Source organism: Chelon labrosus, assembly GCF_963514085.1.
Source record: "Chelon labrosus genome assembly, chromosome: 22".
NCBI lineage: Eukaryota > Metazoa > Chordata > Actinopteri > Mugiliformes > Mugilidae > Chelon > Chelon labrosus.
Window position 1 is genome coordinate 16,427,995 of NC_140355.1, and position 27,132 is coordinate 16,455,126.

General features: G+C 41.1%; 3 protein-coding genes across 4 annotated transcripts in view; 2 read left to right on the forward strand and 1 right to left on the reverse strand.

Moving 5' to 3' along the window:
• Positions 1 to 1,476: 1,476 nt before the first annotated feature.
• gng10 (guanine nucleotide binding protein (G protein), gamma 10) lies at positions 1,477 to 2,948 on the reverse strand. Its single transcript, XM_084571908.1, has 3 exons — positions 2,597 to 2,948; positions 1,726 to 1,853; positions 1,477 to 1,622 (listed from the first exon to the last, which is right to left on the reverse strand). Exons 1-2 carry the CDS (start codon positions 2,675 to 2,677, stop codon positions 1,728 to 1,730), a joined length of 207 nt encoding a protein of 68 aa, XP_084428034.1. The 5' UTR covers positions 2,678 to 2,948; the 3' UTR covers positions 1,477 to 1,622; positions 1,726 to 1,727.
• A 566-nt stretch (positions 2,949 to 3,514) lies between these two features.
• Positions 3,515 to 5,895, forward strand: nxnl2 (nucleoredoxin like 2). 2 transcript variants are annotated; one of them, XM_084571923.1, is made up of 3 exons: positions 3,515 to 3,567; positions 3,662 to 4,137; positions 4,972 to 5,895. In XM_084571923.1, the coding sequence occupies exons 2-3, from the start codon at positions 3,836 to 3,838 to the stop codon at positions 5,138 to 5,140; spliced, it is 471 nt and encodes a 156-aa protein (XP_084428049.1). In that variant the 5' UTR covers positions 3,515 to 3,567; positions 3,662 to 3,835; the 3' UTR covers positions 5,141 to 5,895. The 2 variants fall into 2 exon arrangements, with proteins under 2 accessions (XP_084428049.1, XP_084428048.1); XM_084571922.1 differs by having other exon boundaries at positions 3,552 to 4,137.
• A 2,635-nt stretch (positions 5,896 to 8,530) lies between these two features.
• Positions 8,531 to 27,132, forward strand: part of csgalnact1a (chondroitin sulfate N-acetylgalactosaminyltransferase 1a) — a 28,590-nt gene continuing 9,988 nt past the window's right edge. The window contains exons 1-4 of the mRNA XM_084572366.1: positions 8,531 to 8,745; positions 18,326 to 19,630; positions 22,497 to 22,713; positions 24,539 to 24,640. Coding sequence (XP_084428492.1) covers positions 18,835 to 19,630; positions 22,497 to 22,713; positions 24,539 to 24,640 — 1,115 coding nt within the window. The 5' untranslated portion in view covers positions 8,531 to 8,745; positions 18,326 to 18,834. The remainder of the gene's footprint in view (positions 8,746 to 18,325; positions 19,631 to 22,496; positions 22,714 to 24,538; positions 24,641 to 27,132) is intronic.

Here is a 27,132-nt window from a genome sequence, read left to right on the forward strand (position 1 = left end):
GGATAAACCCTGACCTGGATGACTGAGAACCTTTACAGATACAGATGGACAGGGTCAAATGAGAACAGCCATGCACGCCTTACAATGGCACAGATTATTACTATTTATGGCACCAATATTTCTCAAATATGTGTTTTTACATACAAATTACAAGTGAAAGAAATATTCCTGGCCAGTTTGAGACAAATAAACAGGTGCACACTCGTTCGACTTGTCAGTTTTTTACATATTCATCCTTTTTCTCCAAACCTACAGAGGTCATTCATTCATCTTCTGTAACCGCTTGTTCCTGTGAAGGGTTGGAGGGTCTGCTGGAGCCTATCCCAGCTGTCATCGGGCGAGAGGCGGGGTACACCCTGGACAGGTTGCCAGGCTATCACAGAGGTCAGTTTTCATAAAGATTTAAGGGTACCAATTTATGGGACCACCCGGCCTCTCACCCACTGACTGCTGGGATAGGCTCCGGCTCCCGGTTACAGAAAATGAATGAATAAATGAATTTATGGGACCCTTAAATCTTTGCACATGCACAAATCATTTTAAAAATGAGTTCATGCTTTTATTCCCTATTTTTGTCAGGAAATAGCTCATTTTCTGAGAACGATGTCATTGTGGTAACTTACTTGAAGTGTGTTGTGCTCCAGAACAGAATACATCTGGGGTTAAAAAATCTGAACGTGAACCAGCTTCTCTTTCATTTTCACTTGCCAATTAAGTACAAGATAATGTTAGATAATGTTCCTCCCACAACACCCCGAGCAAAGGGCGCCAAAAAGGAGGGACATCTGAGCAAAGGTTGTTAGTAAAGGACGCATCAGGATGGGAAAACTATTGAGACTCGTCCACACAGAGGAAAAGGAAGTGATAAAGCAGAGCTGTCTCATGACTGGCTAGACCCCCATTTAGACTGAGCCAGACTGTTTCTGGGACAAACTACAACTTCACACGTCTTTCAAAGCAGACGTTTATACAGAATAAACTCATAATCAAACTCTGAGTTACTGTAAGTGGAGAAGCACACACACAGCTGAAGCAGCCAACACTGGTCGTACACTGTATGTATTTCACTTTCTACACCATGTTAGATTAGGTTTTATTTCTAATCTAGCCTTGAGGTGTTGTAAATGAGGTTTCAGAAAGCTCAAAAGTCTGAGTGAAACGTTTCACTGTGTCTTTGCCGTTTTCAACAGGAAGACTCCGTTTCCTCTCTGCGCCTGTGCTCCTAACTTAGACTGAACATCAGGAAGCTCCGACGCCACGAGATTCCAAGGCGTAATTTAGAGCTCGGCTACAAACATCCGCTTTGTCCTCCTCACAGACAGTCACTTTACGGCTCTGCCACTGTTCCCCGTACAAAGCAGCGATCACTAACACATCATTGGGTTTCAAAAGGTGTTTAAATGAAGACTAACGGGAAGCAGGTTTACGTAATGCCCTTTTAATGTGTTATAGAACAAAAAAGCAGATTTGAGTGGCTAATAGTGAAAGAGGGACATTTATTTGGAATAGTTGCAAATTGAAATTTCATAACAATACCATGACATTAAAATGAAAATTTAAAAATGCATGAAAAAGTTTCTTCTGTGATTCAGATGCATCAGTTTGGTCCACTTCTTCTTTCTCTGCAAAAAGGGTGCAAAACTTTTCATTGGTCATTTGAAATTCTGCTACAATAAGAAGTGTGCACCACCAAACGAAAGGCACGTATGCAGCGTGGACTCTTACCTTCACACCACAGCACAGGAGCGTGGTTCTCTGAAGGGGTTGCTGCCCGTGGGGACTCCGACCAGCAGGGCGTCCTTGCCTGCATTCTGCAGACAGTACTGCTGGAGCTCTGCGGCCGCCTGGGACACCTGCACGGACACAAAAAAGGTGTGTTTAGTTAAATTTTCTGTTACATGAAAAAGTTTTGTAGTCTTTAATAAATCATACATCGTTTATTGATGCTTTTTGATTGCAGTGTTGTGCAAAATCCTCAGCATGACATATAAAACTTTTAAAATTCATTTGGAAGATCCCTTTAGAAGAAAGCTGGACTACTTCTTCAAAGAAAGTTGCTTTTAAACAGCATATTTATAGCAGCAGATTTGATATGAATGATTCATAGACAGTTTTAACTGCATGAGTTTGATCAAGTTTTGCTGCCGACTTAGTAGAGAATTCAAAAAACGATTTATTTATGAAGGTTCGTGTGAAAAGCTCAAACATCCAGACTGATACCATAGTCCAAAAATGTCCTACTTCAAACAATGAATGGAAAATGAAATTTAAGTAAAAGTGACTGAGCTTGTTTTGTTCCTAAACCTAAAAACTATTAACAATAAACTGAACATATTAAAATAGTTATAATGGAAAAGTTGTCAAATCCTCACATTTGAAAAGATGGAATCGTGACGCAGCCAGTATTATTTTAGTGGTAGTATTTTGTATTTAGTGGTAAATCCTTAAACAAATAATAAATGTATTATACTGTACAGTAGTGTTATTTTTTTCCATTGGTCATAAATGAACCAAATTAAATAAATAAAGAAACAACAAAATGATAAGCTCTTACTGTCTTTAAAGATGTCCCAGTTAAACCATCTATTTGTTTTACCTTTATTCTTTCCACACTGGCCTCAAGCTTTAGCTGATGTACCATCCGTCTCATGTTGGATAAATTGGAGTTAGAGGTCATGTTGGCGGGAATTGTTTTGGGAATGAAAGCGATCCTTGTAAAAACAGAGTCTCTCTCTTCGGTCTTTAGGTACAAGCGGTTCACTTCACTGGTGGTCAGCAAACACTGGACGAGAAAAGAATGGCCGGGTTTCTTTCCAAATGACCTCAGAACACTCCCCCAGTGAAACAAGGAGGGATAGAAGCACGCTGACCTGCCACTCTGCTTCGCTGACACGTCGTAGAAAACTGTTTAAGATCTGTATTCTGGGTGTGAAATTAAACCCTAAGCATAATTTAGATTAGACTTCCAACATGCTGAAATTATTTAGAGATTTTATTTTTGTAATCATTTTATAAATGCAATTTTTTTAGAAGTACTCTTAAACACAAACTTCCTTTTTGGTGCATCCATCAAATATTCCAACTGTTTCTGTACAGTTCATTTTAAATTAGTCCAGACACTTATTTCAAATTTATTACCTTCACAATTTAAATTACTCTCCAGTTTATATGTTTTTTTTTCTTCCAAAAATAGTTTTTGGCTGTAAAATATTAAAATAAAAAATAAAAAAATAAATAAAATAAGAGTAAAAAAAAATTGGACAAACTAAATGTGTATTTACTTTATTAATTAATTAATTTTCTATGTAATTGTTGTTTTACACAATGATCTGTCTATCCACAATATGTTGTTATGTGTTTTTACTGTTTATTTAAAATATATTTATTTTTATTTTATTTTCACTTTAACTTATACTACGTGTTTTATGTTTAATACTGTTATAATAATTGTTTTTTTAGTAAAAAAAAAAAACCCATAAAACAACTCTGCGCATGCGTCATCTGTACGCTGCCGGAAAGTGCTGTGAGACGTCGTGCCGCACAGTCTACGGTAGAAGAAGGCAGAAGGTAGCTTCACCATAGCTTCACTGTTTGTGTCTGAGTGAAACCCACGTGGTTAATGAACTACAACTCCGTTTCTTGCCTCCTCATTGGTCCACAGGTGATTATCGGGATTGGCTGTAAGCAGCTTTCGCGGAAAGGTAAACACAACGGGAACCTTCTTCAGGCAACTTGAACGTTGACAGCAAACATGAGCTAAAACCGTAACTTTGAGCTGTCAGACCTCCGGGACTCCTCCTCACCTTGAAGTGTGCCAAGAGAGCCCGCAGCAGTCATGGTGGAGGTGTTCTCCGGGCGGACGCTCCTGAATAAAGACGGGGACTTTGTGGACCCGGAGGAGGCGCTGAGGAACAAAGTGGTGGGGATCTACTTCTCTGCGGGATGGTGCCCGCCGTGTCGCGACTTCACTCCCATCCTGTGCGACTTCTACACGGAGCTGGTGGAGGAGGGTGAACCTCCGGCTCAGTTTGAGATAGTTTTTGTCTCCTCTGATAAGTCCACCGAGGACATGGTTGAATATTATCACGATATGCACGGAGACTGGCTCGCTCTGCCCTGGACGGATGACTACAAACAGTAAGTAGCACCGCTATCTGCTCCACTGTCTCTTAAATATTTAAAACACTGAGCTCAATTTAACACACTAGAAGCATAATTACATGCTTTATATATCTAGATCTTATTAGGATTAAACACTAGACTCCAGATTATGTAAAATGCTTATGAGGGTCACCCCTGTCAGGGATTAGGTTTAAATGCAGACACACTTCCTCCTACAGGTGAGTGAAAGACACTGGGAATGGATCTGTTTTATTTGATTGTATTCCACTTTATTTCCTTGAATACATTTTATTTTGTGTCAGATATTGTGAATGTTTGAGCCAAATTTGTATCTCCATGGGTGTAGATTCCTAATTAATAACATTAAGTACCAATAGGTCAAGCTTTAGAGGTATTTACATTTCCTTTAGTATAAGGAACAAGACCTCAGTAAATCCTTAACCCAGTTGCTATTATGAATGTGAGTTTCATGTTACTGAGTGTAGGATATCTTAGCTCGGGCAAGACCGTACAATAATATTTCATTATAGACTGTTCTGCTCATTATTTTCTGCAGGAAATGTACAAATATGTCCATATTTGTCAGATATGGCAAAGAAAAGTATGGACTTTTTGTATTTTCTGCTTGAAAAATTTCTGATGCACTGATGTGGGATAAATAAAGGATTATCTCATCTCTTATGTGTTGTTTACTGAAATGCAAGTTAATTAACAACAGTGCATTCAAAAAAAGTTAAAATATCTCAGATTTCTTCACGTTGAAGCACTCTCAAACTCGACAAGTTTGAAGTGGAACTACTGCCACTAAAATCTGCGTCTTTGTGTCTCGTCTCTCTCTCTCTCTCTCAGCGAACTGAAGCAGCGCTACAAGATCACAGCAGTGCCCAAACTGGTGATCGTGAAGGAGAACGGCGACGTGATCACGGACAAGGGCAGGAAACAGATCCGAGACCGAGGCCTGGCCTGCTTCAGGACCTGGCTGGACGCCGCCGAGATCTTTCAGAACTTCAAGGGTTAGGAAGCAGAAATGTCAGCCCGACATATTAGGGCCCCCACGTATGAACAAACTAATTATTATCATGTTAACACAAATTTACGTTTAGCTATTCAGAGTTCCTCCCTGTTTCCTTTATTTCTCTAGCGCTCGAAAATCGTTTGAATGAAACAATATGATGAAGAAAACGTTTGCTTCAGCTCCTCACAAGTCTGATAATGGGGCTGAAAGTAGATATTAAAGGCAAAAATGTTCAGAAATGCTGCTTTAGCTGCTAACTTTTACCAAACGTGCTATGCATTTAAGATAAACCTCAGGCAAGTCCATTTGGGAAATTGTGCATATAGTAGGATTAATATGAGCTTAGTGTAATTCAGTTTAATTTAAAGTATATGAATGTACAGTGTGTCCTGTAATTTATTAATGTCCGTGCTTGAATTATTGAGATCTTTCCTTCCCAGAGAGCTTGCTTTTGTATATTTAAAAAACAGACTCGTAGTTCTATGTTGAGCTACCTGTATATTTTTCTATTTTGTTTTTTATGAGTTGGTGAAAGAGGTTATTAATAAAAGGAAAACGTTATATTATTCTGTGTTTCTTTTATGTTTTTCAGTCACGTCATGGTGTTTGATGTTCTGTGCACACAAACAAACTGATTCCCTTTAGCCTCATTAAATGTAAAGCCCAGAGGATGTGTTTCCGACGTGGCAGCACATTCACACCCATGGCTCTAATCACCTCCTTCCCTCCCGTGCGCTGACGCCGCCGCTCGTATCACTGTGCACATACAGCGTTCAGCAGCTTTGATAACATTTAAATGAGCCTGATCCTCCTAAAAGTAAAAGCTGCTGTCTTCAAAGAGCTCGCATCGGGTAACGCCCCGGGCCCTCAACTCAGGTCCGTTCAGGTGTATTTATGCTGCCCTTCATCACAGGCGTGTCTCGGAGGACGGAGCTCTCTCAGATCTCACAGTCTGTCACGGTGCGTATAATGAAGACTCAAGACTGGCTCATTAGATAGAGACGTCTACTGCGCTTCAAAGTGAATCTGTGATTGGTGACATCCAGCAGAAACTGAGCTGTGTTGAACAGGTTTGCATCATTATTCCTCTGGGCATCTTTTGTGGAAGTTGCAGTCCCACCGTCCACCACGAGAGGCCACTGTTTTGCCAGTTATGAAGAATACGGTTGCCAGTACTCAGTATAAAAAGAATATACTGCTTATAATTTAATTTATAGGTTCATCTGTTCGTATTTCGATCACGCTCATACCTTTAAACTGCAAAATCCTGACAGTTAAGATTTTGGAGGCTGTTTTTGCATTTATTTGCTGATCTGGAGAAAAAAATAGAAAGTTGTGTGTTGCAAGTTAATATTTAAACATCTGAATATTTATGGATTCAGATTATTATTCTTTTTTATGTGAGGCATATTATCAGAAAGTTGGATCAAACGATGAAACTGCATATTATATAAACAGAAAAGAGCGTATTGTATAATGTATTAAAGGTCCATATGCTAATTTTGGACATATAACATTTCCATTTTGTTCTACTTTTACTCCAAGTAGTATTTGGTTAGTTTAGTTACTAATTACTTACTTATGTTATTATAATTTTTTTAAACCTACTAAACTAAAAAGTTGTGATAATGTAGGTTAAAACATATATGAGCACTTTTTAAAACGTATTATTTATTTTGAATGCTTTATATTTGATTTAAAATTAAGATCTGCTACTTCTCTACTAACAAGGTTACTGAAATTTTATTCTGAAGACAGTGTTTGCTTTTGCTTCCTGCTCGCTGCATGGTTGCCCCTCGGGTCACTTTAGATTAAGATGTCGACTTTACATCTTGTTGGCTTTACAAATGAAAGGCAGTAGTGTTTCCTGCGGCTGTAACGGTGTCTTGAGTTAGCTAACAAGGCTGTCTTTATTTGGGGGCAATGCTGGAGGGTGGATGGGGAGAGAGGGAGGGAGGGAGGGAGGGAGGCGGAGAGCTGGGCGGACTGGCAGACCTGCACGGAGCGAGCGCCGGTGTCAAGCTCGCCATGTTGTTAACCGGAACTTCCGCTCGATGATTTCAAAATAAAACTCCAATGTATGATAGATTAAGAAGGTTTGATCATTTTTTTTGCGAGTTTTTCGCGAGATTATCACATAAACGTCAAACAAGGAAAAAAACATTGTCAATATGTAATTTAAGAGACATGTTTTACTGAGTCTGAGCTCAGCTTAACAAACGCCACATCACCCACTTAATGGTTTTGAGAACATCATTTTATAATGACATATTTCACAAGGCAGCTGCATAAGACTGTACACACATGGTTAAATACATTGTGTGGTTCTATTAATCTTGGCTGTGCATTATCCCGAATAAGTGTATTTGGATTCCTGTTATTGTAATGGACCCTAAACGGAAGTAATACCATTTGGATAACACCGTGTACATTCCTTTGTCTGGGAATTATTCATTGGCAAACAAATCCTTCTTTGTACATGGCTCTTATAATCAAAAATTTCTATTTCTATTTTATGAATTATGCAAAACAATTTTCTTCAAACGTATGAGTTGCCACTTTAATCATTTTCTACATTTCATGTTTTAGGTAAAAGGAAAATTGTTGGATTCCTGACAGCAAGGGAGTAAAATTAACAAAACACAAAGGTATGGCCTGTCCCTTTGGTGAATTAACAGGTGTTCCTGCTCATGTCTGCTTCTAAATAATATATATGTGCATATTATTAGAAAATTGGCTTGACAGTTGGTTTCAACTTCATTCTCGCTGCAATAAAACACAATGTACAGTATAATTGATTGTTTAAACAGCAATGGAAAAAAAGCTAATTAAAGATATGTTGGCATGAAACAGTGACAAACAAAAAAAATAAACGCTATTTATTTGCATCAGATATTGTCAGGAATTTAAAAAGATACATTAAAAGCTAAATCACATGGAAAATCATTGCTAATTAACTAATATTAACCTGGCGTACTTTTTAGTCAGGTATATTTTACAGTTAGCTTAGCATAACAATAAGGGAAGCAGCTAGCTTGGAACCCTTCGCAGTGTTGATTGGCGGTTTCCTAGGCAACCACACCATGGCAACAGTGCAAGAACATTCCACCACCAAACCGCCAAGAAGCCAACTCAAAACTACGTATTTTCAAGTTTATTCTTCAATTTCTGTACACGTTAACCGAATACAGTCTAAAATGTTAATTGGTGAGCTTTATAGAGGGAAAGGTAAGCGTCATGTTATTGCCACACCAGCCACATACAGGCTAGCTAGCTATTTTCTGTCTTTTTGTACACGCTAATGCGAAGCTAACCAGTTGTGGGTTTTGCTAGCTTAAGCTAACCATAAACTAGTTGTGTCTATCAGTTTTTCATTTGCAGTTTGAGATTCATTCAGTGTATTATTTTATTTTGAAGGCAGCAGCCCTCGTGTTCCGGGTGTTTTCTGGTTTAACGCTACACCGCGGCATAAACGCTCACAGCCGCGACTGGACTCTACAGGAGTAGACTGTAGACCGGCGCGGGGCTGCAGGACGGGTCCGCAGCGCCGGGACAAAAACAAAACCTCCACTCAGGATGGACCGGACTAACCACAGCTGGAACAAGAGGTAAGTTGTCCGTGTGAGAGCTCGTTTTAACACTGCTTACAGATGTAACCTGCTTTTGCTTTACTGTAAAATAATATTTTGCAATAATTGTGTCTGTGGTGAGTTTAGCCATCATTCTCTCCCTGACCAGTAAGTTTGCTGTGTTTACAAGACATGTTATAGTTTAATGAGGAACCATACAAATCAGCTAATTATATCATATATCAAATTTTTATCCATAATTTGTCTCCACTTTATTTATACACCACTTATATGAAAACAGACTTTAAACCTGACCAATATGAGTATAATTTACTTTACAGTTTGTTTGAATGGATGTTGTTTTTTTAGGGTGACCTGTGCTGCATAGAGTTATTCATGCACTGAGTCCACACACTTTTTTTCCCCCCACCAAATTCAAAATAAATGAACCAACCCTAATTAAAGCCCAGATACATTTTTTCTAATCCGTGACTCATGTTTATGTCTATTGAAACTAAAATCACATGGAGGAATAATAAAAATAAATAAATAAATAAAACAAAAACGCCCACAATAATTTGCGGCGAGGAGACCCAGATAATAAAATTACATGCACTCAGTGGAAGTACAAGGAGGCTTCTTTTCAACACTGTTCCTCCACATCCCTTTCACACACGCACACACACACACACACACGCATATATTTTCACACTCTCATCCAGCACACACAGCCTACTGAGCAAGCTGGAGGTTTTATCAGGGAAATGGCTCTAATCCTGCTTAGTGCTCTCACTAACAAGCACCTAGCACCCTGAAATATGTGGTTTGCAAGCAGGCAGGGATGTTTTGCTCATATTGGAAGAATGAAACTGGAGATTAGGTGGTATTTGAGGTTGTTTAGCAAGCAGAGAACAGACGGACCCTGGAGAGTGTACACATACTGTATGCTAAGCGTAAATGACTCCAGGCCAAACGTCTTTAACTCTGTAACCAAAAACAATGATGTGATGCACGATGACATATATGTGCTTCGTGTGCCCGGAAGATTAAGTGACCCCATTGGAGATGCTCAGTACGTGTCCTAAATGTGTGTTTAGGGCCTGTGTGCGAGTCTGGGAGTGTGCGTCTCCTCACTTTCGCGGCTGTGCAGATTGCATGCGTTCTCGTGTTTCACAGATCAGATAACAGTATCTTGTGGAACATTTAACCGGTGACATTTTAATGGAGCTGCAGCAACTTCCCTGCAGCGTACTGACAAATTACCTCTGATGATATTAAACTTGCCCCAGCTTGTTTAGGTGGTGTCGGTTTATTGAAACCTATTGAATTAAATGGAGACGCTACTGGTGGCGCTGCAAGGTAAAACACCTCCAGGGGAAAGCTTTCAGTTTCACTCCCTTAAACCTGTATAGATTATCAACAACAGGTTCGTTAACGGTCACCAAAACCGGTTGTAACAAAAAACCACAGGACTTTACCTTCGCATGCGAAGAGGGCACAGTTGAGAAATGCCAGGCGATATTGTCAGTGTGGTGGTTTACTGTTCGGGTAGAAGAGGGAAGTAAAGAAATGGCCCTGACAGAAATCCTCTCATATCTGTCAACGTCTTTCTCAACTAATTTGCAGAACATATCCAGAGGATGTTTCAGTGGACTTCAATTACGCAAGTATTGCAAAGATGTATAATGATGGTATGGTGCAGGTTGATGGCTAAGAGGAGCAGGTGTGAGACGCGCTGGTTTTATTTATTTTGTGTTCACCTCCTTTGTTTGCTCTCTTGCCATCTCTATTATATTTGTTTCCTCTTGGAAAATCACTGGTAACAACAGTGTAACACATGTGACACAGGGAGTGTCTGACTGTACAAACTAAGATTTATTATATTGAACCATAATTATGCAGAGATGAGCCGCGTCGTGTCAGAATTAACTCGTGGTTTTTCATTGTGTTTTCATGGCTCAGTCAGTAATTCCCACTTTCTTTCTGCAATGTTCAGTATGCAGCGCATTGTAGAATTGGGTGGTGGCTGTCATTATTGGTTTATGGAATAGATCATCATTATATGTGTGTCATAAATTGCTTTTGATTCCTATTGGAGCTGAAATCTGTGCCTGCGTTGCCCAGTTATCATTGTGGACACGTATCAGTGAAACTGCTTTATGTCAGTTGTGTTGGATTGATTTTTGTTGTTTATACAACACACAGTACAATGAAATTATCCATTTCGTACATTTTGTACAACATGTTACCAGTGGCTGTATTCTCTAGCGATCAAAGGATGTAATTGTGATGCTGAAATCATTTTAGAAATCCTATTTTTAATATATTGTAACGTTGGTATTTGTTTGGAGCCATGTTTCAAGCCAGTTACTTTTAGTTTCACATGGCTTTTAGCTCCATTTTGGTCTCCGCCAATTCCTGAGGCAAATATCTGGCACTTAAGCTGCTAAGCTGTCTGTTGTTGTTGTATGTTCACCATCTTGTTAAAAAACAGTGTCAGCCCGCTGTTTTGTTGCTATGCGGGTACAGCATTCAGTGTGATTTTTAGGGTTTTTGACTGTAAAGGCCTTTGAGCCCAATTTGTGACTTGTGTTTTTGGGCTATATGTACAAATCAGATTTACTTGTCGTGACATTTTCAAGTCAAACAAGTTCAAAGGTGCTAAAAGGCTTCACAAAGGCTATAGGAACTGCACAAGCGTGGTGATTCTTTGTGAGTTTCCCTCCAAGACTGCTTTCTCACTTACTACTCAGGAATGTTTGAGCACAAAGCCCAGTATTTGTTAAGTGTGAATGTTGTGTACCTGGGCACAGACCCTTTTGTAGAGGTGGACTGCAGTCCAGATCAGGTGAACCTGTGCGGTACAGACTGTTGTGAAAGTGCACCTCTGGTGAGGATTTGATGTTGACTTGTTAACCTGAACTACAATTACTGCCTTGCAGTTGTGCTCCTCTGTCAGCCAGTTAAGTTTGCATCTTGCTTCATCATTGGTCGAGCTTGAGTAAACGGTTGTGCCAAGTTGTTAAGAAATTTGCATATGCGATCTTAACGCTTCATCTTCTTCTGTGCATTGATGAGGTTTGAATGCATACTTCCACAAGAGAAACAACAACTGAAGCATGTGCTCAAGTATGGAACAAAAAAAATGAACATCGTCCAGCAGGGGAGTTGGGAGCTGGCTACAGATAAATGGTACCTATTCCTGAAGCGCCCTTAAAGCCCAGATACACCAAACCAACATCAAAGAACGACCAGAAAAAAAAAGGAACTGTGTCTGGGCTAAAAAGTTGAACACACCGCAGTGACTACAGGCAATGGCCAGCTGGTTGATACAATCTGTGGCTGTGTGAGAAGAAATGACTCTTCCAGGAAACGGGAAGAACTGCCATTAGCTGGAAGGCTAGGCAGCTAGGAAGAGCTACAAACTGTTATACACATAGGCTGTATATGAAAGTGGACGCCATGACACCTCCTCAAAAGTGAAGCCAAAGCAAGTAGAGCTCCCCCTGGTGGCTGGCTGCAGTGTAGGTCATAAGCTCCACCTCCTCCATGTTAGTGGGCGGGACTTGGGCCAAACAAGATGGCACCACCCATATCCCTGGAATCCTGGCATCAGTTTGACGCTATGTCTACGTATATGTCCAGTAGAACTGCAATTAATGTTCATATCTATTATAATTTGTCTTGTTTCATATGGCCACTCAAAAAAAAAATAGTCATCTGTACAAAATTCTTGCAATAAAAAACTGGAAAAACTCTCTACTTAAAAAACACATCAGTTTTATTATCACAACAGTTGCCACCAATATACCTTCTCTGCTGCAATGACCCATTTCCCCAGTGGGGACCATTAAAGATTCATCTGATGCAATCTAACCTTACTGTGAAGAAGTGGAACAATTTGAGGACCCTCGGAGAGAAAAGGGAGAGGGGAGGAGGCAGAGGGATGAATAGCGTATGTTAACATAAGAAGCTTGAAATGTAGTAGTGTTTTTATAAGGGCACTTCCAGATGGCTCGTCGACAGGAAGGTTCCGGGGCCCCTAATGAATGGGAGGGAGAATCACCTGAGGGGACAAGAGACATCAAAGAAACCTTTCTCTCGCCTTCTTCCACTCCCACATGCTCACTTTATGCCGACTTGTCTCTGCTCTTCATTTGCTGCTCACGCCAACGACATGCCCTCAAGTAATCCGTGGATGTGTTTTCATTCTCATCAGCATCCCCTTTTCACGCTAATTTTTTAAAATGTATATCTTAATTAATCTCTCCTCTCCTCTCCTCTCCTCTTCTCTCCTCTCCCCAGAGGACATTCCTCATTCTTTACAGTGAGATAGCCAGAAGGCAGGTTCAGACAGAGCTGTCTGCGAAGAAACCCTGACATTCACTGAAGCCAACATGCACATCAACGCATTAACATCCTTGACCTGTTACAAATACACCAACCCACTAGAGGCTGCATGGTGACAGGAAGGAGAGACATATACACACACACAGTATGGAGCAGAGTTTAAACATGCATGGTTCTGTGGTTTATCAGGTTGTTTGTAACGATCACAGAGGCCACTTACTTAGATAGAGTGGATATGTATGCGGGGAGGCGTGCTGTTTAAAAGATTAATGCATCCATGCGCTCTCTTATAAACATGTGGGTACCTAATGGATGAGCATGGGAAACTATGACTCTGAAAGGGAGGCAGAGTTAGGGCCTTATGGACTTTAAAGGACCATCACAGTTTAGTATGTTTAGCTCATTTGCATGTATAGTTTCACTTAGCAAAACAGCTTTTTCTACAATTATTCATTATTCCATCCACTCACTCCATTTCATTTAAGTAGGTGAGGTATGTAAAAGTTAGCCTGGTCGTTACCATCCTACGTTTCCGCCCGAAATTTGATTTCGGTCTGCACGTTAGTCTGGCCCAATGTAATAGGAATCTGTCTCCGTAATGGGCAGATGCTTATTTTGAGGTTTAAAATCATTGGAGTTCCCTTAACCAATCAGCAACGTTTGGTAATGACGTATATATTGTGCGCCGGAGTTCAGGCTCTTACTCTTACCACTTCCGCTTCCAGTTAAATAAATCAAACTTTTCCCAAAGCCAGTTGGAAGGAGAGCTACGACGTCCTTGCCATTTATAAATTTGACAAGACAAGCCTCTTGTTCTGGTTTTAATTCCGTGATGCTCTCGAGAGTTGAGACAACTTCGTGGATGGCTTCTAGCGTCTCTTCCTCCGTCGCCATTGTTGCTATTCTGTTGAACTACAAGCTTCGCTGGACTACAAGCAACTCGGCAGGCGAGTTTCACGTCATCACTCAACTGTTCGCTGATTGGCTAAGACCGCGCGGTTACACGCAGATGGGCAATTTGGCCAGACTCCGTGGCAGACCGAAATCAAATTTCGGGCGGAAACGTAGGATGGTAACGACCAGGCTATGTAAAAGTCACCCCTCGCAGAGTTGTCATGAATACGGTAATGAACTATGAAAACCCAAGCCATGTTTTGTACCAGGCTGTTAGTAATCTGTTGTAAAGTTGGCAAATTTTAACATGGATGTCTTTGGTGATTGAGCCAGTGGCCATTGAGGAACTGCAGTTTTTGGCATCTACACATGGGTTTTTATTTTTCTGCATTGGACGTTGAACGTTGTGCGCTTGATGTGTAGGTGAATGTAGAAGGCATAATCAACTTAAATGGACTACGGAAATTAATGGACAACAAAAGCTGGCAGGAAGGAAAGGGAAAAAGCAGAAACTCTTGATTATGAAAATAATCAGCAAAAAGTGCACAGCTAAAGAGCTTAACTTGCAAACTCACTGACAAGATCCCTTAAAGCAGATATATAGTATCTTCGCTGTGTTTTCAATCACTCCCACTCACATTTTAATGCCCACACACACTCAGACCCCTTGAAAAGATCAAGTGCTGTGCAATCCCAGTGCATGCATTATTCCTTGAGAGGGGCCTTGAATGTATTAAATATCAGCAGAGAGCAAAGGCGGCCCGCTCTTTTAATCCGACAGCAGGACTCAGATGCTACATTTGTCACGATCAGGGGGTTACAAGGTTGCTTCACAGATGGCTCAGACATTTAAAGGTTGGCCTGCATAGGCTGTAGAACAGAGACGAGCACACAAACAGAGGTAACCTGTCACCTGTGTGTGATTTCTCCTGTTCCAGTGTGACTGTCAACCAGAAATTGGCACAGGAGACAAAGAAGAAATTCATTCTTTCTGTTTTCTGACAGCAAATGACTCCTCTCTCAGTACTCTCCGTTTGCGCACACAGTTTTCTCCTGTCTGACTTATTTTCACAAAGATAAGCACAACACCTTCAACAGGTGTTAAGACTGTTACATTAATATTTTGGCAGCCAGTATTAAAGATACATCCCCGTGGGCAGGAGGCTGCAGCAGGAGGGAAGAAAATGATTTTGGAGGCAGAGCCCAATGCTGCTGGAAACATCTCTGGCCACCAAAGTACTAAATCATTCTCTTTCTCTTCCCTTATTTTCTTTTCTTTATGACAGTCGGATTTTTCATCTCATCTCTCTCTCTTTGACCCTCTGCGTCTGTTTTATCTATTTCCAGCAGAGAAGATGAGATATGTGATAAGGAGGAAACACATTTATCAGTTATGTCACCTCAGGAAGTGGGGGAAATGTTTTCTCTGCCTTGTTTCTGTGTTGGCAAACAGCACGCACATCTAGTAGTTCTGTTATGCAAAAAAAAAAAAAAAAAATTGTCAAATGCGGCACCTTGAAAACTTCGATATAGGCTGTGTCACGGTTGCATGGGTGGTGAAGGTTAAAACAAACACCAGGAAGGTGCAACAGGGAAGTCGTGAATCCACAGAGAAAGAAAACAGGAACTGCTTTGGTAATTTTCATGCCAGGTTTGCTGTGCTGGAGTGGGCTCATGCTGAGAATATGCTATAAGATCAAATAAATAATGATATAAATATGCATTATGTTTGGTGAAGTCTGGGTGGGATGCTGCAGTCTATTTATGTGATTTCCTCTTTAGGTGTACTAGACATTTACTTTCGTTCTTTTGTGTTTGCATCAACAAAGTTTCAGATAAACTGAATCAGGACAGGAAGTGTCTTTAACTAAAGGGACAATACTTGAGGCTGTACAGCTCTATTCGAAGCTAAATGCTTACCCTGGTATGCTAAAAATGACAGCGGTCACATGCTTCTCTTAACCACATGTAAAGTGTACGTCACTATCTTGGTATATCAGAGAAGAGCTATCACAACTTCCTTTTAATGAATAGGGATACGCATCATATGAGCACAAGTGAGGTAGCTGTGGTAACAGGAAATTACAAACACCTGCACAGACATCCCACCACCCAATAAAATCAAACATGATTATTTAGCCGCTGGTGTTGCCATACCTATTCCCATGGGGTGTTAAATAACCAGGCCTGAATCAGCTTATTCATTCCCAGTGAAACTCGCCAGTTTGAGTGCAGGTCCCTGCCCATAAATCTCTTTCACGCCGGCTTCCTGTCCAGTGATGAATCTTTCTCTTGTGGTTTTACAGCAGGGAATGATCGCTTTGCCACAGATGATATGTACTTCTATTGTGTTTGTGAGATACTGGGCGGCGTATATCTCTAGATGTAACCAACGATCACAGTGGAAGAAGTACACCGTTGCACAGTCAGATACAAATATACTACTGTGTATATGTATATGATCTCAGTTTTCTCACTTTTATGTTTATTTATAGGTTGAAGCTGTTGCTTCCTTAGAAAACTGAATTTTCTGCTTCTGTTTTTACTATTTAAAGCATTGTAAACTGAATACCTTTCAGTTTTGTATTGTTGGGCACACAGTATATAAATAAGAGGTGTTTTAGCATGAACAATTTGACAAATAAGTTATATCAATAGCTTGTTTGTCCTTTAGAAATTGGTTGCAGATTATATCCAAAAGTAACATTTGTCTTATTATTAGCATGTTGCTCAGCATTTGCCAAGAAGGACTCAGTGGCTTAATAATCCATTGGTTAGTAAGTAATAAATCTTACTCCAAAAAATCTAATTGACCTTCACTATTTCAGAACTAAGTGCATGCTCTCATTTTGTGAGTGGGTTTTGATTTAATTGGCATTAGTGCAACTGAAAGTGTGTGTTACTGGAAGTTTTGAAGTCCGGAAAGTCAAAGTCATCTGCCAGAAGTGATGTAATTATTTGAAGGAGGTTCTCTGCTTGTGATTATTGGTACAAAACTAATGAGAGCTGTTTGTGGAGCCACCAAAGAAACCCTTTACACTTCTATTAAACTCATGCCATACTTTGCTGAGGGTTTATGGATCCATATAATGACATCATGAGGTATTTCCTGTAACTGAAAGGATGATGGTCCGTCTAAGCAGCCACATTTTACTCCCGAGCGCAGGCTCACCAGCTTTTCCCCGAGTGTTGTCTCCTCAAACATTTTTTGAGTGTGCAGTGGAGGTCTTGCTGGAGAGACGCCCTGTCTCTGCTGATTCAGCCATCTGTTCGAGCACAGTCCAGTATTCACTTCTGCCACATACTAATCCATTCATTAGCCTCGGTTTCAGGCCCGTCCTGTCAAAGAGCTGACTGTGTGGGGAGTCTAGAGAGACTTAGGGTGATACACAGAGATACATTTACAGATACGTACAGTAACTCAAACACCGAAGCACATTCCCACAAAACCATATACTGTATATATTCATATAAGACTCACATTCACACATCCAAATTCACCTTACTGTCACTTGGCTTTGCCATATAGAAGACAAAGTCCACCTCTTATATTTTCTTGTCTGTAGATGTTTTGGATCACAGTCTGATTGCAATAAACCATGAGGGTGATTTTTAAACGGAACTGGTGTTTTTGTTGAGGCCTAGTCCTGAGTGTAAATCCTGTATAAATCCTGCAATATATCACATGACTCTTTAAATGTGAGTGATGCCAAGTGTTGCCCACTGCTTTCTGTATAAAAAACATTTGACTGTTTGTTATATCGGAAGTGGTATTGGGTATAGTGCTATGTCACCGTGGTAATTTCGTATTTTAGCATGGTGACATTATGCTGATCCTAAAGATGCTACACGAGGGAATTTAATGGTTTTAAACACACGCTATCTCTTTTAAAATATAATGTATCTGAAGAGCTGTTGTAGTTGCTCTAGGTTAAGTAAATGGAAAAAATACAAGGCTGTCTGGTAATATGACGCTACGGACTACTTTTATTTGTACCCTCTATTTTTATTTGTGCCAGCCATTATAAACACTTCAGGTATAAAAAGACAAATACAGAGATACCCAAGCTACTCCCCTCTACACACTCACGATAACACACTCCTTTACCCACTGTTAAGCACACACGCCCTTGCGCACAGCTACACATCCTCTCACATCAGTAACAATGTTGTTTTCCAGGAGCTGTAGCCCTGAAGGAATGCTTAGTTTGGCAAAGGCAATTTAACTCTTTTACAGCCCTAAAACTAATATGTCAAAGCAGCATGTTTCTGACTGGTTACACTTTTCAATGCCACAACGATGAGACGTGAAAAAATGATTCTCTTCCTAATTACAAAAACTCTCTTTCTCTCTGCTTTCTGTTCCCTCCACCAGGAAAACATCACGATAAAACCACAGCTGACCACGGAGGATTTGCTTCCTCATTAAAATGTGACATTTTTCCTCCATGCATCCGCCAGCTTTATCCAGGCTTATGTGTCTGAATATTCAGTTATTCAGACAGGAAGAGGAGAGAGAGTGGACTGACTGAGAGGGTCGGAGCACATGCAAACAGATGAGTCACATATGAGTGACAAATTATGTAATAATGTCTGAAACAGAGTCTTCCTGCAGACCATGGAGCTAACTGGACAAACAGAAGCGGAGAAAGTGTTTTTTTTACAAGCTTTTGACTCTCGCTCGTTTATTTTGCCGATGACAAAACAAGTTACAGTCTCATGCAGCTGAGAGGCAATGACCTAATTCAGATTGAATGACCTCACACTGATAAGCAGTCCGCCTCCTCGCTGGGTGATGGAACATAATCACAAATGGACTCTTATCATTGAGGCAGCAGTGTGTGAGGTTACATGATGTTTCTGCATGTGAGGCTGTGAGTTTTGATGCTACATGAGGCAATGTTGCGCCGTGGACTGCTAACCTGGGTGTCCCGTGTTGGGGGCCTGCTGGTGCTCCTCTGCTGCTCCCTGTCACTCCTCTACGTGATGACATGCAGCCCGCCGCACTCTGAAAACCGTCCACTGAGTCACGTATTACCCCACGCTGGGTCCAACCACCCCAGCCTCGGAGGAACGGGGCCAGGAATCGGAGCAAGTGTCGGTGGGGCAGGAGGAGCTGGGCCTGCCCAAAGTGGTGGTCCACCAGGTGTCCACTCTTATCAGGTGCTCCTCCAGGAGCGCGAGGAGCAGCACCGTCTCCACATCTCGTCCTTGAAGAAGCAGATAGCCCAGCTGAAGGAGGCCTTGCAAGAATGCAGCCAGCAGCTGAAAGGAGTGCAGGAGAGTCTGAAAAGATCAGTGGGTCACGAGGGGGGCGGTGGATCACAGGGCGTTGGTCTTGGGGAAGCTCAGGGAACCAAGAGCCAGCAGACGGACCTTGAGGAGTTCTTGAGGAGCCAGCTTTCGAAGGCTGAGGTTTCCGCTGGCATTAGGCTGCCCAGCGAGTATGCCGTCGTGCCGTTCGAAAGCTTCACCCTGCAAAAAGTCTATCAGCTGGAGATGGGGCTGACGCGCCATCCCGAGGAGAAGCCCGTGAGGAAGGACAAAAGAGAGGAGCTGGCGGAAGTGCTCGAGACGGCTCTGCACAGCCTCAACACACCTGCATCACAGCAGGATGGCAGGGTAGCAGTGGAAAAGACTCATACTAGCAAAGTCTATGCACATTCTGACTTCGTAGAAGGTGAGGCCACATCAAATCAACCCTGTCTCCTTGAAAATATGTTTATGTGCAGCCAACTTGCAAAAATGAATACGGTTTGAATTTATCGTAACACTTCTTAGATTACATTTTTTGTTGTTATGTGTATATGTGATAGCACATCTGCAGTCTCTCCCCAATATTCACCAAGTACTTTTGTTTTCTGGTGTTCAAGTCTTGTGCTTTGTGGGGGCCCACTATGCACCCCAACCGCCATCATTTAAATACAATACAGCCAGTGATTATGGCTGTTGCAGTAGTAGTTTCAGTTATGAAAAAATACCAATACAGCAATGATGAAAGACACCATTACACATCCTCCTGCTGAGAAAAGGTAATATCACAAAAAATGTACAGAAAGCAGAAGTCACAGGTCTGAGCAGTTTATTATTACACTATCAGATGGGGTCGGTAAGTAACATCTGGAGCCTATTTCAGCTCTTTTATATGCAGTTCAGTGCTTTATCTAAATTGTTCCTCCAATTGGTCACAAGATAAACGGGTTGTGAGATGATTGATGACATAGAAGACAAAAAAACAAAAGGTGGGCTGCTCTATTCATTGATTCAGCTTTGGATGTTTGTTTTATTCCTTTGGTTTTTGTTATTTATAATCAAATGATTTGAAAGGTCAATTTCTGAAATGTAATTATGGGTCATACGCTTTGGGGACTACCAGTTTAATCTTGAACAATACATTGTTTTTTAATGTAATGGATTAACAATTAATATGGTGGTAAGCTCCTACACTGTATTCTTCTTTGTACTAATATATCTCATTACCTTCATCTGTTTTTTAAACACCAATCCCTGGAAGGTCACAAAAAAAAATTCGAGCGTGTTTGTGTACGCAAACATCCAGGATATCCTCTTAGGTTGTTCTGCTCAGCTCCGATCACAACCTCAGGAAATGAACACAGCTGCTCCTCATTCACAGCGAAGCATCTCTTCAAACGCGGGTGTTTTGGTGTGCGTGCGTGCGCGCGTGTGTGTGTGTGTGCGCCGTGTGTGATCGTCTGCTCTTTGAAGGTCAACATCTTCACTGTGTGAGTGCGTGGAGTTTAAAAGTGACTAATAGGGGCACCTGGCTCAGAGGCAATGAGCCATAGGTCACTCACTATATCGAGCCCTCTTGCATGTTTATGAGCTTGTGTGTTGCCCACTGTAATCTAGGTGTGTGTGTTTATGTGAGTGAATGTTATAAATGTGCATATATTTGTGTGCATTTAAATAAATGGCCTCTAAATTTCATCGACTAGACAACTGCAGGGGTTTGCTTTTAACGATATAGCTTCTCTCTCCTGCTCGTATTTTCTTTTAATTATCTGTAATGGACATTGATTTTAAGCAAATCTTGAACAAACAGCGTTTTATCCAAACACAGTCAAGTCAAAGGAAGTCTAGATGGCCCGGACTGACAAAGGCATCTTCAGGGAGTCTCAGGGCTGCATTATTAAGCTAGTGAAACTGTACACAAACACTGGAGGTATGTTAAGCCAGCCAGCCAGCCAGCCAGCCACTGAGCTGCATCCTCACAAAGAGACTGAGAAATGCAGCTAGACAGAGACAGGAAGTTAAGGCATTTAGTCTAAATTGTTCAGCATTAATGAACGCTTATCGTGTCCCTCTGGGAATTGAAGCCTCCCATCACAGGAAGCTGGCCAATTTAAGAGGAAGGCCTTAATTCAAGCTGCTATCAGGCTGTAAATCTCTGCCCACAGAAATCCCTCTGTTCTTCTTCTTCTTCTTCTCATCCGTCATCTTTTAACTCCCTCCAATCCGCCTGTCTGCTCTGTTTCTGTCTCCAAGCTCTTTAAAGACCATATGTCTCTTTCCACTGATGTGTTTTCTTTTTCACTCTCCCTGTCTGTTTTCTCTTATTTCTCTTATTCCACATCCCCATTCTCTCTTTTTTTTTTTTTTGTCTTTTCCCATTGACCTCATTTGGTCATTTAGTAATGGCAGAGTAATTGGAAAACAACTTCTCTCTTGGGAGAACGAAATTAATTACGTAAGGCCTGCTGCAAGGGGAAAAAAAAAATCACCAGAATGGCTCCTCTTTCAGTGCCTTGCACGGGTATGCGCAGTTATGTTCTCTTGGCCCGACTGCAGCAGAATGCATTGATAATATTTTATGTGGCTTCACATCCCCTCTTTCCTTTCCCACGTATTTCATGATCAGGCATCCGAGGCAAGCGATGACACATACACAAAGATTATGATACTTGTGTAAATAGTGTTATTTTTGGTGAGATGATAAAGGCTAGCATGGAAACACACGATCCTTTGCACTTAGAAAGACAGAAGTCTCATGGGGTTTGAACGAGCTGCTGCACCCTGTAGAAGACTAGAAAAACAAAGTCACTGCGACAGTAGGGAAACACAGTGAACTGAAGAAGACATCAAAATCTGACTGGGTTGTAAGGTTACTGAAGTTTTAGTTTGTTAGTAGTTATTGTAGTTTAGATGAGAAGATGGATACCACTGTCAGAACCACGAGACTTTTAACTTGACCTAGCATAAAGACTGGCAGTGGATCTGAAACAAACACAAAGGTGGCTTCTAAACAAATTAGGAATCTTAATTTATGACTTAAATTCACAAGACGTAGCATAATGCAAGGCCTTTGGATATGACGGTAAACAGATTTTTAGCCATGTTAGCAGCATCTATCTTTAGACTGAGTATAAGGAAATGAAATTCTGCAGTGTGGGCTTGTTCCAGTAGAGTGCAACATAAAGCAGATAAGAAAGTGAACTTTTCCCAAACTGTTCCTTCAAGCCAACTTACACGCGATGAAGCACGGCGACTGTTTGTTTGCTCATCAGTTTGCGTCTCTGCGTCGTCAGGTATCACTCGAACAGAGAAGGACAAAGGGACGCTGTACGAGCTGACCTTCAGAGGGGAGTCGAGTAAAGAATTCAGACGCCTGGTCTTCTTCCGGCCCTTCGGACCACTGATGAAGGTGAAAAACGAGAGGGTGGACACAGCCAATGTCCCGATCAACATCATCGTCCCGCTGTCCAGACGCACGGACAAGTTCAAACAGTTCATGCACAACTTCAGGTGAGACTCTTTTGAATTCGCCATGGCTTTACAGATGTTAATTGCGTAGTCACAATGTGACACAAACAGAAGCTGCACAATAAAGTATTCATGACGGTGGTCTCTGTCGGAGTCGCGCGTAACTAATTCAGGGAAATGTGATACTCAGTGTTATTCAATTCCAGTTTCACATTTTAATTGGGGATCAAGCAGACTGGAATGGGGGATTAGAGGAAAGCAAATTAATATAGGAGAGGTTACTTTTCCTTTTTTTGTCAGGGGACACGTAATTTACATTTTGAAACTACACGTGTTGTGTTATCAGTTAATTTATTTTGGTGCTGGCAGGCATAATTGGAATATAAACACATCTGAGAGAGATTTAAATAACTCAGACAAGAATAGAGATGTCTTTAAAGATCACAGCCCAGTTTTTGTTGATGCCTCTCAAATTTAGTATATTATCTGGATTTAATTACATTTATGTCCAAGAATCTGTATGAGACCAAATGATGACAGATTTTTTTCAAAGAAATGCCAGAAAGGTCTGAATCTCTGTTATTGAGCCCTCTAAGGTGAAAATATAATAAATTACTACTGTCATTTTTGCCAAAATTCTCATTCAGGAGTCAAAACTCGTCAACTAACAGTAAAACATTCTGGTTTCAACTCTGCAGTCCGTCACCGTCAGTTGAGGAAATGTCCTACTTAATGTCTGTGATTTATTGTGCTGCCGCTGCTGCTTATCACAGCTCTTTTTTTTTTAACATGGTAAATCCTGCTTAGTAGCAGTGTTGCAGCCCATTAAAATGCCCCCCCTGGGCAGACCAGCGGTATTTTATATACAGCGTGGCAAGAAGTGTACTTACTTGAAAGACTTGGCGAGTCGCTGAGCAAACACTTTGCCCTCATCCATATTAAAGGTGCACTAGGAGGAACTGTGTGTGAATGTTTTGGGATGATAACACTGAGGTGCTGCATGTTGCTTTATTCATAGCTATGCTGGAAAATAACAGCGTATTTGATGCTAAAGTGCAGACTATTAACTGTGAATTCACACAAACAAATTCAGGCAATCTGGATTTCAGCGATAAAGTAATTATAACAGTTTATTTTTCTGCCCTATGGTCCCAGAGAGAAATTGAAGAATGCCTCATCAGATCCCGGCAAAAAATCAATTTACTCCAATTTTCTTCTAATAATGGTGGCATTCAGAGAGTGCCTTTTATATAATAGCATCCATAATGACAGTAAAACTGTGTTATTTATGACTACTCTGTATCCCCTGCACGTATTTCATTTTTAAGCATCTTGTACTCATCCAGTTGAGTTTTATGAGAATTTATTTCCCCCATGTGCTTCAGGGATGAATTCTGACAAATGTGTGTGCTAACATCTGTGAATATGAGTGTATGTGTCTTGTGGGAGCGGGGAAATATCTGCAGCATGTGTGTGATATATTTGACATATCTCCATCAAAGAGCCTTCAGGCATCTCCACCTGGTCTCTTTTACACCTCATCTCTCTTTTGCACGCATACAACCCCCATCTGTGGGCTAGCATTGTGTTAGAATCGGGCATTGTGTTAGATTGTGATTTATTAGGAAAAAGCACACCATAAACTCCCCATCTTTTAGAAATAAAGTGTATGATTGTATGAGAGAGCAAACAAATCTCAACTTTTCTCACTTTTGAAATGTGAAATCAGACAATAAACAATAAATCCATCAGTGATTTATCAGAGAACCGTCAGTGCCTTCTTTTTAAAACTGCCCAGTGCTCTTCCTTCCAGGGACTTCCTCCCCCTGCTCAGTCCCTTACTTTGTGTGTTTTTGTGTCTGTTCAGGGAAGTCTGTGTGCGTCAAGACGGCCGGGTCCATTTGACGGTGGTGTATTTTGGGAAAGAGCAGATGAGCGAAGTCCGCAGCACTCTGGAAAACACATCCAGGTGGGTTGGAACAGCAGCCAAGATCAGATCTTTGAATCTGAGGCCAAACGCAGAATATGGAATTTAGATGAAATGAAAGCTTCCACAGTCACGCGACCACTCACAGCTCTGTAAAAATATTTTTCCAATTTCCACACATGCACTATCGACCTATCTTCTTCATATTCTATAATCTGTCGCTCTCTCAAAAAACACAAAACACACACACACACACACCTCCTGGCTTGGCATCCTGCCACAGCCAGTCATCCGTCTAATGAATAATGGAGCAGTGTGCCACCCATGCTGAGGAGCTGAGAGAGACCAGCCAACACAGATAAATTACAACAGGCCTGCGATCATCCCTGACTCACGCTGCCCTCTCACACGGCCCTCTAGACCCACACCTCTGGAGATGATCGCTGCGGGCTGTTCAGGAGTCACATCCACTGTGGATTGAGCCACAGATTCCCTGAGGGGGTTGCTATGGTGACGCTCGTCGATTTCCCAGCCTCGAAGGTTTTTTGTGCGGCCTTGAATCAGTCGGACTATCTCCAGTATCACACAGCGTCTCTTTGTCTCTCTCTCTCTCTGTGTTGAGAGGGAACTGTGGAGATTTTAAAAAAGGAAGCGTGCAAGTGTAAAGAGGAAATTGGGAACCTGTGAATGTGGAAAGAGAAAAACAAAAAAACATCCAACAAACCTGAACTTTAGTTGAGTTTTAGTTCTGGAGAATTCACAAAGGAGTTAGAGGGAAGATCTGGACAGAAACAACGGACGAGAATTGAGAACAGTTGGAGCTGAAGTGAACAATCAGTGAAAGGAGGGCTTTGAATAAAGTAGTAGACTGTCCTGTAATTTCTCTCCCTGAGCAACAGTCCTGCTTTGAACTCTTTCAGTCTTTTTTTTATTCACCTCACAGTCTAACAATGCATTCATCAGTGATGGAGCAGCGTATCTGGGTGTGAATCTGTGCCTGTAATCAAACCTGTACTCCCCTTTTATCTGGCTTTCAGACTGTGGTTGAAATGAATTGGAATCATCAGTGGAGGCTAACTACCTGTGTTTCTAATATCTGGAAGCTAAGGCAGACTCACAGTAGCTCACATATGTGCATGTCCAGTTGAAACTAAGGATTTTTTAATGAATTAATTAATTTCTCATTTTATAAATGCCAAGAATAATGAAAGTAATTATTCACAACTTCAGCTTTAAGTACACTAGTGCAGTGCCCGTCGGAAGTATGTATTCCTATAGTGGGAGCCTACAGGTGCTGTGTATGAGGATTAGTGGAAATATTAGAGCGGAGAAAACCTATTTTACCGATATATTTTACATTTCTTATCCAAACAACGTCAAACTTAGCAGTGCACATCTTCGTGCCCGTAGCGAGACACCTGCCCAGTTTCAAATCAATCGGGCCAACGGTTCGCGAGATATGCGTGCCACAGACACACACACACGCACACACACACACACACACAGACGCTTCTTGATTTATAGATAGATGGCAGACTACATGCTATAGTTTTCCTGCCGGAGAAGATATTGAGCCTATTAGGGTTACCAGGGCAAAATATAATTTCTCCTTGAGTTTGGTTTCTTCTAAAGCCGATTTGTAAACAGTGCTCAAGATTTGTGCGCATGCTCCGCCTCTTCCTCTCCGTTTTTGGTGAATTTCTGAAAGTGGCTGTTTTTGATGCCATGGCAACCGGAGTAGTGGAAATATTAGAGCGGAGAAAACCTATTTTACCGATATATTTTACATTTCTTATCCAAACAACGTCAAACTTAGCAGTGCACATCTTCGTGCCCGTAGCGAGACACCTGCCCAGTTTCAAATCAATCGGGCCAACGGTTCGCGAGATATGCGTGCCACAGACAGACAGACAGACAGACACACAGACGCTTCTTGATTTATAGATAGAAGATGTTCACACTTGGCATTAAAACGTGTCTGCCCAGTCATTATTGAGGAAATGCAACTTAACATCACATGGCTACTTTGCATACATCAACATGAACACATGGCTTATTAACCATATGCCGATACCTTTTATGGCGGAATTTCACATTCATTTACTGTTGCCTAATCACGTTTAAATAATTTAACTTCTTAATTTATTCTTGTTTAGATTCATTTACCTGTGTAGTTTGCTAACAGCTTCAAGATATTAAATTAAAATTTTCGAGCTGGTTGGCTGATAAGTAGGCGGTCCATCCGTGACGCCTGTATTGTTTGTTGACACTGCTAGAAAAATGTGGTCTGAACAGATCTCAAATGCGTTATCAGTGCATGTTCACACCTGTACTTGAAGCTGACTCACTCAGGAGACATATTAATACCAGGTCTGTATAGAGCCTGTGACGGTCCCCTGGGGTAAATGCTAGTGCTCACACTAATGAGGCATTCTGATGTAGTATAATATTAACCACGTTGGCCGTCATACGTTAACATTTCAGTTCGCTATTTAGCATCAAACCCAAAATACAACTTCCTCTAATGGCTTAAT